Source organism: Melospiza melodia, chromosome 11 (assembly GCF_035770615.1).
Source record: "Melospiza melodia melodia isolate bMelMel2 chromosome 11, bMelMel2.pri, whole genome shotgun sequence".
Taxonomy (NCBI): domain Eukaryota; kingdom Metazoa; phylum Chordata; class Aves; order Passeriformes; family Passerellidae; genus Melospiza; species Melospiza melodia.
The window spans coordinates 31,618,882-31,632,376 of NC_086204.1; the positions used below are offsets into that span (position 1 = coordinate 31,618,882).

The following is a 13,495-nucleotide window of genomic DNA, read 5'->3' on the forward strand; positions in this document are numbered from 1 at the left end:
ACCTCTTCCCATGTGGCATGGTCTCAGTCAGTCTAGCTGCTCACCTGTGCTCAAGGAACACCAATATTCCTCTAAAGATCACTTTTACTTGTTCACCTTTCACTGTCTAATTTGTACTGAACTGGCCCACATCTAAACCTCCTAGACTGTGTCATTCCCCTCTCCATAAGCATTTGCTTTCAAAGAATCACAGAATGTTCTGAGTTGGAAGGGATCTTCAAAGATCAAATCCAGCTCTTAGGTGAAGAGCCCACACTGGGACCAAACCCACAACTTTGTCACAAAACCCCTTTTCCAGCAGCTGCCTACCACCCCTTGTGGCACAGACCTGGGCCGAACAAGTACTGCTACTCATGGCCAGTGACTGGACAGCACAAATCAACCAGTCTCCCCACCAAAGCTGATAGCATTTAACCCTTGCAAAAATAGCATCATATAGTATAAGCCTCATACGCACTCATTTTCCCTAAAGTGATATATGCTGCAACTATGCGTACACAGAGTCTATGTCTGCATATATTCACTATCCAGCCACTGAATACCAAACACACAGCCATACCAGCTTTCTTTGCTAACTCAAAAACTTGCTTTGCTAATTCAAGGTCTCATTGCAGGGAATGCTAAATGCCAGAAGCAACTTCAGACAAGGCTCCCCATGGGGAGTGGAACGATTTACAAGGCATACCTTGAGTCCAAATTCTTCCTTTTTCCCCACTCAAAATAAGTGCTCCACTGCTATGTCTGCTGAATTCCATCCCCATCCCCGAAAAGGTTTTGCATGAGGCTTGGTGGTGGCCTTTTTCTTTTTCTGTCGTCCAGAAAAATATATGCAAACTGGCCAGATTGGGAGTCATCTGCCACAGGTCATCTGCCTGTGAGGCTCAGCCAACTCATGGCGTACAGTAAAGGTTTCTTCACTTCTCACAAAGACAGGGGAAAATATGACTGTGAGCCTCCTAAACTTCAAAAAAGATTTCTACTGAGTTCTATGGTATCATTTCAGCCATATACCTTGCTTCATATAAGATCTCAACTCAGATTCAGACAAAACCCAGTATAGTTTATTCTTACATTGTTTTAAAAAAATCTAAATTCAAATGAAAAACTGCAACAAGCAATCCTCCGTCCTTTATAACTAAACCCCAGAATTCCCCTCCAAGCAGGAGCCGCGGCCCCTCCTGGTGCCTCCTCTGCTTTGCTCCTCGCGGCAGCGGCTGCCCCGCACGGCCCCGCGCCCCAGGGCACCAACCGCGCCCGCGGCACCAACCGCACCCGGCGGCACGAACCGCACCCGCGCCCGGCGGCACCAACCGCGCCCCGCGGCACCAACCGCGCCCCGCACGGCCCCGCGGCACCAACCGCGCCCGCACCCCGCGGCACCAACCGCGCCCCGCTCCGCCCCAGCGCAGCCGGGGCCGCCCCGCACCCGTCCCCGCGCCCGTCCCGTCTCCGCTCCGCCCCCGCCCGCCCCGCGGACAGCCCGGCGCGGCGCAGACGCACTCCGGTTGTATCGAAATCTTTATTAGAACAATCCCCAACAACTGTGAATCAGAATTAAGCACTTCCGTTATCAAAGATATTTAAACAATAGGATTCTATTTCTGCATAGCAGAAGCAACAGGATTTAGAGCTCAAATCATCATGCTCGTGGTTAATTCGGTTTTGACAAAACATTACGATCTTAAGAATCATATTAATAAAACTACCTTTCGTTTCTTAAACCTCAAAGAGCCATTTGTATGGCTTTAAAACTCATTATTTGGGACAAATGCATGTGGACATTTTGTAGCATAGGGTAACAGACAATTTTAATACTAATAGCACTAGTATTACTTGAACATGAAGAAACACTCATTTTCAATTGTTTACAGTGCAGTACAAATTACAAATTACCCCAAAAATCATTGCCTGTATCAAAAGTTTAAAAATTTAGAACAATTTATAAAACGGTTCCAGAATAAGAAATTATCAGTCTTGAAATGGAGAAGGAACCTTATGCTTATAAACACACAAATAGATGCATTACAGTAATATATACGTAATTTTTAGCTTTACTTCTTGTGTTGTAAGTAGCAAGAGCCCAGTTCTACCCACAGTTACACAGCTACAATACACATGATCATTGTAAACAGAAAGCAGAATAGGGCCTACTCAGAAGTCCACAATATCACAAATTAAAGCTATTTTAAAAATCTACTGTATAAAAATGGAACAGTCTTGCACTGTTTTCATTTATTTGCAACACTATTGTTACATTTTCTCCTGGACCACACCATCAATTTTCATAATCTCTCAACAGCAACAGTGTGCTGCATCACACAGTACAAACACACCTGACATCCTTACTACAGTTGATTTTTTGTTAGCCAATTTGAAATAAAGTGTTGGTTTTCCTTTCTAGCCTTTTCTGTTTTGTAGTCTACACGGTATAAATGAATTTCAAAATGTAATCCAGGTAAAGTAACAGCCAGTAAGGCACTTTGTCTGCAAGGATACAGCTGTCCAGACTGGTCAAAGGGAGACATTCTGGGTAATTCAAAAACAGTCAGTTTATTCTTCATAACCATTTCTCTGACAGCCCACTTGTGGAAGAACACTTACTGACAATTGAAGAATCAGCCTGACATTGCATCCACCAAAATATTTATCCTGTTCTACAGCAGAACATGCAATAGTGAAATATTTCATAGAATACTAACATTTAAAGGAATATTCAGCATCCTTGGATCACCCAAGAATCATCTGCTGAATACTGTTTGGAAAAAAAATCCTCATCAGAAGAAATGATTCTATCTTCTTGTTTCTGTGTTTTGTTTCCATGGGGGTTTTTTTGTTTGTTTTGATGGTTTTGTGTGTGTGTGTGTGTGGTGGTTTTTTGTTGGTTTTTTTGTGGTGGTGGGGTTTTTTTTTTGTGGGTTGTTTTTTTTTTGTTTTTTTTTTTTTTTTTTTTTTTTTTTTTGTTCTTACAAAATTTGAAGGCTTGACATTAAAACTTTGGTATAAAACACGTAAATGAAAGCCGTTCAGTAATATGCTTTAGGGAGATACAGTGAATCCAAACCAAACTAAACAAACATGATCACATGGATGTGATAGCAGGTGTTTTCTACTGTCTTCGTTTCTGCATTCTGCTTGTTTGTGATTTAGAGAATGTTTATTTTTCTGCTCATGTAAAAGGGTCTCTCTTCAGATCCACCTGCTTTCCACAGCTCCTGGCAGGGAGAAGGTGCCTGGCCCGACCTTGGCATGCCCTGGGCAGCTCAGGAGCTGCTGGTCTGGCCTCCCACGGCTGCATCGCTGCGCCCGCGAGCACTGACCCCGCGGCCCTGCTGCACTGGTGCCGCTGCGCCACCAGCCCTGGCGGGCTCACCTGCTGCACTGGTGCCACTGCGCCACCAGCCCTGGCGGGCTCACCTGCTGCACTGGTGCCGCTGCGTCACCAGCCCTGGCGGGCTCACCTGCTGCACTGGTGCCGCCGCGCCACCAGCCCTGGCGGGCTCAGCAGCAAAGCACACGGCATGTTTGACTGCGTTCCACTCTCCACAGTAAAAAAAGCAATTTTTCATTTCATATTAAAGCAAGCAACAAAGTAAAAGTCCAAATCCAAAAACGTCAATATTAGTACCTCCTCTGTGGTGTGCATCTGCAGACTCTGGCCCACAGGATTAATTAGGAACCATTATAATAAGATAGTCTTCAAATATCTTAGGCGAACCTTTCCCAAGTAAATATTTGTATTATTTTGACTAATTATTTGTAATTTATTTCTAGAAAGCCAATTTTAATATTAAATAATTTCTACTTACTGAATTTATTGATTACAAAATCTACATGGTATTGCTTCGTATTTTCACAGTTCTCATAATTACATCGTAAGAAAATGGCTTTTAAATTTTCTTCTCAAAAATGATGATCAGTTACATTCTAAATACTTTCACAAAATAGTGAGAGGAGCAAACTTATACATATATATAATTTTTACCATATATAAATAATAATACAATTTAAAACTTTCACTTTTAGAAATTCCTTTAGTAAATGCATAGGTTTGTTACAAAAGTTTTCTAATCAAATAACTGTATACTATTTCCTATTAAGTTTTATTCCTAGTAAACTCTGTGGTTACATTCATATGATAAAAAGCAAGCTATATTCAGAAATATGCTTTTTCAATTGAGCTCCCAGTAAGACACTCAAGTTGAGTAGAAATATAGATGATGTAATGCAGTTTCTTTAGCTGAAAATTAATCATTAGTATTAAAAAAAAAAAAGCTTTAAAACATGGATTGTAACAAGATCAACAGCTTCTTTAATCACAGAATGGTTACACATACCCCCAAAAGTTACTGACTTCATTCTCAAAAAATATTAGAATCATGGGGAGGGTGTGTGTGTGTGTAATCCATACCATGCACATAATGAGAAAGGAATGATGATGATGACAATGATGAAAAACTTAATCTCTCGGGAGTCCTTTCTTTTCCCCAAAGGTGGAATTCCCAGTCCTTTCTAAAAGTCAAGTTTCCTCTAGGGTATCTCAGGAGTGGTTACCAAAATCTCAAGCTGCCTATAATCAGTAGCTATATTTGAAACCATATGCCTTTATTTTACATTATTGGAGTCCTAAACTGAACTCCTAATTTTTGCTGCAGGGAAAAGGCTCCAGCATACATTGGACCAAAGAGAAAGCTTACAAGGATACTCCCACCTGCACCTCAGGTCACTGAATTTCAAGATCGTACCATGCCCATGACTGCAAGGGTATGGATGGCAGTCACTTGTGCATCAACATGACCCCTGACCCATGGCATGAGGGACAGTATTACTGCCTTTGCAGTGATCACAGACATCACAAACCAGAGCTGTAAGTTAGACAGCAAAATCCCATTGGGATGTAGATGGTCAGTAAACTTTCCCCAGAAACTTGCCTTCAAATCGTCTCGAAAAGAATTTGCACTTCTTTTTGTGACACCAATGAACACCTAGGGTTAGAAAAGTATTTCCAGGTGCTAAACTCCTGTCACAGAACTAGCAAATGTATGGCACATGTCACTCCTGGAAAGTACTGGAATAACTTTTTCAATCCACTGGAATCCATTAAAAACAGGGGCAGGCCTCAGCACGGCTGGGTCCTTGGCTCCCCCAGGAGACTAATAAATTAAAGCCTTTTTAGCTCCATCTTGGTAGTAACAGACTTGATAAACTCTCCAGTGTTAAGACTTTTTCCATCAGCAGAGCTGTTACTTAATGGCAGTGACAATTCCACTACTGGGAGGGTCACAAACCCCACCAATCGTTAATGTGCTTTCTACCAACAGGTGTATTAATGACTTTGTACTAATGACTGGGCAAATTTAACAATCAAAAAGCAAACTAAATCTTTCAGAGCATCTTTCAGTAGTTGAATAATTCATTCTGTACCACGAGAAGATTTGAGTTCAATGTCCTAGTACCTTACTGTGTGAGGCACTGGGAGCACGGAGACGTGCAGGAAGTGCAGCCCCAGCCCTCTGCACCTGCAAAGTCATTCCAATGGCTTGGAGCCCTCCTAAGCTAGGCAGAGGCAATGGAACTCCTTGTGCATGCACACAGAGTGAAGACTTTCGTTCAACGAAAAAAGGACTGCATTTAGTTTTCCTTTCAGTGAAGCTCAACCTCCCTGTAACACAGAACGCAATCAGAGACTTGTCAGGGTTAGGGGGATATTAACACATGTGCATCTCTCTTAGACATCAGCTAAAAATTATACATTCACCATCTTGTACCAGATGAAACCTCATTTGTGTAAACCACAAATCACTTCAGCTGCAGTGTGACCTTCTATCAGTTATATAATCTTTTAAGCACAACTCCCATAAAACTTCACCTCAAGCAGTATCAACTTGAGTATTTTCTGACTACCTTCTTTGGGATCTGCAGGGTACCATCATGTCTTAAAAGATGCAGTTGTGGATGTGATTAAAATATCACTACATTTTTCAGTGTAGGAAATCATTAATGCATGTATAATCACAGTTTAAATAGCTGCAAACCAGCTTGTACAAAAAAATACAATCATAGCACCATATTTACAAATTTAGTACCATCTCCTCGTTAACTGGAGTCTCAAACTATATTTTTTTATGGCTAATTAGGTTATACGTTAGTGCTTTCAAAAAATTGCCTGGATTTCTTTTACAAATATACACTTATAAGAAACATTATCAAAACTGCTGTCATCTAAGGCAGCAACTTGTATTACAAAAGTTATTAAAACATTATACACTTATAAAAGTTTCAAATTTACATTTTCCTTTTCATAGGCACTCTATAAACTAAAATGTGGCCTTGTTTTCACAGCTGTTAGTTTAAGCATTTAAACTAGTTAAATGTTACCAATGTTGCTCTTTTTTTTTATATAAGCAAAAGGAAAAAAGAATCACCCATTAACCAGAAGCATCATTTACAGTTTTTACTTTTGCCTACTTTATACACGTTTTGCTTAAAAGTGACACTTTTTGATGTTGAGGTTTAGTGTTCATTATCCCGCTGCCTTCTTAGGGCTTAGTTTCTTCTTCCCTAGAATTCGGTGGAGGCTAGCTGACATGAAGTAGGGTTTTGCTGTAGATCCATCATTTCTTTCCAGGTCTTCACCTGAATTTACACAGCCAGACCAGTCAAAAAAGAAAACAGCAGTACAACCACACACACAGAGACACAAAAAGAATTGAAAAAAGGAGAGAGCAATAGACCCAACATTAAAAGATATGCAATCAAGCTAATTAAGCTTTATTATTAAGTTGATGAATGACATGATAAAATTTCTATTTTCTTAGACCACAATAGGTTTTACATGATGTGGAGACACAAACATCTTGTCATTTTTTAATGATAGCAATATACCCCTTTTTTTCTCCAGATCTTTGGTTTGGCAGTATAGGTAGAAACTTTCAAAAACTCTCATTCCTTCACTGAACCCTGCTGTTTTGGAAATCTCTTGCTAGAAAATGTGTCACAAAGACCGCCATGGAGTTAAGCACTTTCTAAAACTGGACCATTTTTCACTGCCTAAGATAAAGTTTATTTGAGAACCTGTTGCCGTGAATTAATAATATTCTATCTGATCTATTGTTCATTACTTAATGGTAGCATTGGAAGTAGAACAGAATATGAATAAGCAAGGCAGACATTACTTTTTTCCCTATAGAAAAGTAGGAGCTGAGTGTTATTAGTGCTATGTTTGCCTGTGATCATGGTTGCTTAGAACCAAAGCCCATAAAATGAGATAAATAGGATGTAGTTCTCAACTAAATACCAATTTTGAGTTTTCTAACTGATCTTATTCCTATGATTCTTTGGCAACCCGGTTTTTCAGAATCCCTGCTAACCTTAGTTTCTATGGAAGTGAGGTTAAAGTGAGTGTTTAAAGAATCAGTATTACCATGTCTACCTCACTTCAGTAATGCATAGTGTATACTTATGAAAGATGAAGCCTATGACTATTTCCGTTAGTATTATCAAATAATTTGCAAATTGCAAGAACAACCACTACCATGTAACTAATTTCTACTTGTGTCCTGCCACATGGCAACACACTTGGACCTACCAGAATGGTTTTCATTATAGAAAAATACAGCACATGGAAGGTACTACATGCTAAGGACACCTGCTTCTTATAATCATATCCTAATTCAAGAACAGCAGATTTCTTTTGTAATTTTAGTATTCTCTATCTGGGCAGCCTGAACAGCAGTCCCTTTGATTGTTTGCCACTGGGAGTCCAAGAGACAGTTAGCTTCAAGTGGTATTTCACAGAATCTTTAAAGGTAATTCAGCATAATACTTTGCTCAGGGTTATTAAACTGAAAACAAAGTACCATCTATATACCAAAGAATATATTCGTTACTGTCAAGACGCTTAAGCAAATCAAAACTGTACAGGACTGGCTCTTCACAAAGCACCCAGAAGCAAACTTAATGAAATTTAAGGAACATCTGAAAAACAAAACCCAGATATTTCCATAAACCATAAAGCTACCTTACACTTCCTAAAGTAATTAAATTTGAACACTAAAGCATGGAAGACCGTATCACAGACCCAATATGAAAAGAGGCTGCTAATTTTTCATAGAGTTTGCTAGTATGCCACCAGACTTCTGTGTCTGGAAGATAAGATGATTTTTTACTCCTCTTTCCATGACTTGCAGGTAATGCTGAAATGTAGTACTTACAAAAGCAGAGGAAAAGTGTGTCGACACACATTGCATAGACGCTGAAGAACCCGTGTGCAACTAAGTAGGAGCCAATGATGACCGTCTACAAAAAACAAACCACAATAAACCTCCAAATTTCTTTCAGCACCACTATGGTAGTAATAACACAAGTAGGAAGCCTAGTCTGCTATGCAAATTTAGAAGAATTTAATCTCAGCTCTGTATTTCTTCCAAAGGTTACCAGTGCTGTGGACAGGGATCACAAGTTCAAGACACAGCATCCTAACATGTAGTAGCTTCTAGTTTTCCAGCTGGAAATAGCTCCAAACTGAAATTATATCAACCTCTGAGGAGAATATATGCCAAGAATATTCCAAACTCCTTCAAGAATCACTCAGAGATGTCCTGAACTTTAAGGGGGGGCTTACAAAAGGAGAGAGAGATGCATTGCAAGTCCCTTCCATTAGAAGCCACACTGTCATCAGTGTCTTGCTGCCTGGGAAGGCTGAGGAAATGTGAAACCTAATTTTTCTGAAGATTCAGAGCCACTGCAGTGCCACTTCTGCCTGAAGGATCCCAAGGACTGGAGGGCAGCAGCTCAGTTCTCACTAGAGTGGATACTATGCCACTGAGACGCTGACCAAAGAAGCTGTACCAGACCATGCCCTGAGTAGTCTGAGCACCTCAAACTGCCCAGGCATGCAGGAAATTAAATGGTTGCCTTACCAACAATGGTACCCAGTAGTAATTTAGCATTGGCACTTCCTGTGCAAAGACTGGTATTCTCTGTGTGAAGAAAAAGAATGCAAGAACACCTGCAAGAAGCACAGGCAATTAGTTATTTCCATGCTAGTTCTAATTTCCCAGGATCTAAAGAATGGATAAGACAGAAAACAGATCCAAGGCTGGTTTCAATAAAAGTTTGTAAACAATACATTCTTCAATACCAATTATCTAACAGAAGAGATATGTAAATTAATCAATTACCATAGAGATATTAATGGGCCCAGAAAGACTGTAATGAGTTGTTTTGTTTCACTATTCTACTGAATTTAACAGCAAAATTAATAAATACTGTAATTCTACAGTGATGACAAAACATTTTATATCAGCTCTTGGTCCTAGTTTTACTTTTGATTAAAATATAATTAATTAGTTAACTTTGAAAGTACACAGAATGCAAAATATGGCTATATGTAAAATAGGTTTGTGAAACTGCTGTGATAATTTGGAGAAACCACAACAGAACACTGTCAACCTGAATTTCTGAAAGTGCTTCATTTAAAAGATAGAAAAACACTTTTCTGTCACAAAATACCATGAATAGTCTACTTGATAACTACTCTACTGAATAATCTATTTGACATCTACAGATAACAAAGAAAACCCTATAAGGATGCTACAAATACACTATTTCTTTTACTATAGCCGATAGATATAAGGGGCTCAAATTCAGCAAAGCTTCAGGTCCTGCAGACCTGTACCACCACATCTATAGGCAATTGTCTGTTACCAAGTGAATCACATTTGCAATTCTGTTCAGTTCTTATAGAAGGAGAACTGACTGTGGCTGACTTATTGGATGTGAATTTGGTTTGATGCAGCTATGATGATGTGGCTGCAGAAGTCCTTGCACCAGCCACACATTCAAAAGCTGTAAAAGCAATTATGGAAAAGACACTGTCAAGGCAAACCAAGTGCTGGGCAGGGGGGAGAAAGGGAAAAAATTGGTTTTAGATCAATCTAGCAAATCCTAGAAACACAAAAACAGATTTCCAAATAGTTAGACAAATGAGAACCTCCAGCTGCTAACTAAGCGTATATGAATATGGCAGGCATACTTGTGGGTACCAGAAAATAAAGCATACCATTTAGAAAACAAACAAGCAGCTTACCTACACCACCAGCAACAAGGATTTTCCCCAGAAATAGAAGGAAGTCTGTAACTTTGTCCAAAACTGCAACCCTGTTTAGCAAAGGACAAATGAGACATAATCGTCACAACCAGACATTTGTATTCTTTCTCCTTAAATCTATGGATAATTGCAAAACATGACAAGAAGCTGTCTTCTGCTGGTTTTACAGGCTGACAACACAGCACCACAGACAGGCAGTGCTGAGATGGGTACTGCTACAGCATCATCTCAGGAGGCAAAAAAGCACTGAGCCATTGTTGGGCAAGGCCTTAATGTAGCAATGCTGCTACAGAACTGACATGGAGACTATTTATTTCTCAAGTTGGTTTAAAAGAAATCAAACAACCCAAAATTCAAAATATTCTTATTTCAGCTTTTCTTCTAGGGGCACAGATCAGCCAGGCAAGAATAGGAGAAGTACAGATCAAAACAAAAAGCCGTATTTATGTAGATTGCTGGTAGGCCACCTTTTCACTTCGTCCTATCAGGCCATCTTTCATGAACTCATACTATGCCAAATCTACTATTCTAAGACATCATGGTACAACATGAAAGGCAGGAAGGTTCAGAGCAGGAAGATAATCACAGATGAACAAAGGCAGACAGAAAAGCTGATAATAAATCTGCAGCTCTCATTGAAGCACAGCAGGGAGTTTCCGTTCAATGTTCTGCCAGCCTGTCTTATCATAAACTGTAGATAAATAATGGGATGAAAAATTAACTTTGTATCTTCAACCTCTTGACAGCACAGAATGGATGTGGCAATACACAGAACTGACAACTGCGAAAAATGAATGTTAAGAACTACTAAAGAGACAAATCATCATTAACCAGTCAGAATTCAGATTTAGCAAAATGCACAAGATAAAAACATCTTTATTTGAAACAACAGAATTATATGTCTATCTCTTCACTATTGCTCTTATTAAGAGCAAAACCATAAAGGGCAGAGAAGTGATATTCTGTAAGGAAATGAAGGCAGCTGCTCTCCTATTTCACAGGCATTACCCAGTATGGACATCACTGTCCTGATATTAGTACAGGGTAACACAGTGAAGATATTCCATCTCCCAGCTCCAGTCCTTTTCTCTTCTTACTTAAGTGCCATTTCCACTTTCGTCTTTCAGCCCTTGCCTCCATTTCTCTCCTCATCCAGTCCTTCTCTTAATGCTTTTAAACCACCTAACCAGTTTTACTGAGTCTCTTGCTTGGTAATGAGATTGTGTTGTATTGCATCAATATGGCCTGCTCCTAAGTTATTCTCCCATTACGTTTTGATCTTACAGTAGCAAAGGAGGAGCTAGAAGCAAAGAAGGAAAGTACTGATGAGAACAGGGAGTTTGGCAACACACTCAGTAGTGGAAAAAAGGGCCAGGAAATTTCTAAGCATCAGAGGACATCTGGTTATGTTAAAGACAATCTTTTTGAAAGGAAAGTATTCTGTGTTCTTTACTTCCACTCTCCAACACCTCATAAGATTTCTGAATGAATCTGAAGACTTTGGTTTTTTTTCCTTTCCCTTTCTCAGACCAAGTGGACCAAAGCTCAAAAAACAAACATATGACAGATGATGAGCACCCCATTCCCATCTATCTGCAGATCTCCTCTCAGAGGCTCCACTTGTTTCTTGGAGGCATTATTACAATGTACTGGGTACTTAGGAATTTAAAGGACCAATCACAACAAAACAATGAGAGTCCATCAACTCTGCATAGGTTACTACACTGGCCAGCCAGCTGTTATTCATGGAGCGTAAGAAATGAGGGCCACATTTGAGGACAGAAGTGGCACTCAGAAGATATGGGAAAGGAAAGAAGTGTGCCCACAGAGTGCAATAGTAGGAACTCCTGACATTTCCAAGAAGGGAAGGAGACAGTCCCTTACCTCACCACGTTCCGCATGAGCAAAAAGAATGCTTCCTTTGCTGAGGTGCAGAAGTTTTTACCATATATGGCAATCTGTAAAATAACAGTGGCTGTTAAGTAATTTAAATAATTAGGGTACGTTCTCATATGCCAGGATCCATCTGCATGTAGTGCATAGTTCTCCCTAATTTGTGGCCTTGAAACTCAGATGAACATAAAACACTTTCCTCAGTCACTTGCTACTTCTCAATGTTTCCCATCAGGCTGGGACAGAATATTATCCATCTTTCCCCTTCAAATCACCTGACAATGAGCATGCTACCCCTTGTGACCTCACAGGTACCAGACTAAGTACTTTGCTAAGCAGAGCAAAAAAGGTACTTGTCAAGGCGTTCTTCTTCCTTTGCTGGTTACCTAAACTAGATTTATAGTCAGTGGAAAAGAATAGGCACTTGGAGAGCTGAAGTGAGCCCAAGTGAGATAACTACCCCTGTAGTTATCTCCTTGGACCTGATGCTGCTTTCCCGGAAGAAGAAATCTGCATAAAATAAAGCAGCAAAAGCTATTCAGGAACAAAACTGTTTCTTCCTGGAATAGTGTTCACCAGGGTAAGACATACCAGAACAGCTCCCAGCTCAGACAGTTTATGAACTGTAAAGAAGATTGTCAAAAACACTTCCTCTTCAAGATGGCAAAAATTTGTAATATCAATTGCATCAACACAGGTTGTAATGGACCCACTACAGCCACCTCCTCTGAGACGAGAAGTCTGTGACTGTACCATTCAAACACCAAAATTGCTTACAACTGGAAAAATCACAACATCTTCACATCAATTAACATACACAGATTTCAGCCTAGAATGTTCCAGCCAGAACATCCTAGGCTGAAATCTGTGTATGTTAATTTATGTGAAGATTTCAAACATCTCTTATCTGGAAGCTAAGAAGGCTTATTTGAGAGAAATATCACTGCTTCTGCTAGTAGAATTTGTGCTTCTAACTTCCAGGTGGAAATATACAATCATCACATGCCTTATGACCTCCTTATTCAACTAGCACCTCCAAACAGAAATGTCATCAACATGCAATATGAAATAAGCTAATATTCCTGTTGAAATCGGGGTATCAATTATTGAATTACAGGGCAGTTAACCAGTTATTCCATCCTTTCCCACTTATTTTGGGGGGGGAAGGGTGATGGACAAAGACAGGGAAAAAAAGAGGTTGAAATTAGAAGGAAAAAAAATCGTACTTTTTCATAGTAGAACCACACACATGTACTGAAAACTCCCATAAATCCCATCATCAGCAGATTTAAGTATACTGCTGGCTTTTGATGAACTAGTAGTGTCTAGGATATTTTAATGTTCTAGACAGGGGAGACAACATGCAGACATGGGACATACCATGATGTAGGCATTTCTGTTTATAAATTTTAAGAATTTTTCCAAACACCAGAAACAGCACTTGAGGCAGCAGAGTAGGAATCTAGTGAAGGAGTTCTGAGTACCTGAAAAGAG

General features: G+C 39.8%; 2 protein-coding genes across 6 annotated transcripts in view; one reads left to right on the forward strand and one right to left on the reverse strand.

Annotated features, from left to right (window-relative positions):
- Positions 1 to 489: 489 nt before the first annotated feature.
- On the forward strand, positions 490 to 3,549 carry LOC134422740 (uncharacterized). Its single transcript, XM_063165131.1, has 3 exons — positions 490 to 493; positions 1,164 to 1,507; positions 3,178 to 3,549. Exons 1-3 carry the CDS (start codon positions 490 to 492, stop codon positions 3,547 to 3,549), a joined length of 720 nt encoding a protein of 239 aa, XP_063021201.1.
- SLC44A5 (solute carrier family 44 member 5) overlaps positions 1,506 to 13,495 on the reverse strand; it is a 68,624-nt gene continuing 56,634 nt past the window's right edge. For all 5 annotated transcript variants that reach the window (XM_063166365.1, XM_063166364.1, XM_063166361.1 and 2 more), the window contains exons 17-22: positions 13,382 to 13,485; positions 11,993 to 12,066; positions 10,088 to 10,158; positions 8,919 to 9,007; positions 8,211 to 8,295; positions 1,506 to 6,633 (exon numbers count right to left, since the gene is read on the reverse strand). In XM_063166365.1, coding sequence (XP_063022435.1) covers positions 6,521 to 6,633; positions 8,211 to 8,295; positions 8,919 to 9,007; positions 10,088 to 10,158; positions 11,993 to 12,066; positions 13,382 to 13,485 — 536 coding nt within the window. In that variant the 3' untranslated portion in view covers positions 1,506 to 6,520. The remainder of the gene's footprint in view (positions 6,634 to 8,210; positions 8,296 to 8,918; positions 9,008 to 10,087; positions 10,159 to 11,992; positions 12,067 to 13,381; positions 13,486 to 13,495) is intronic.

Coding starts and splice junctions, on each gene's coding strand:
- LOC134422740 (XM_063165131.1), top strand. Junction 1,508..3,177: donor GGCGCAGACGCACTCCGGTT/GTATCGAAATCT, acceptor CTCATGTAAAAG/GGTCTCTCTTCAGATCCACC.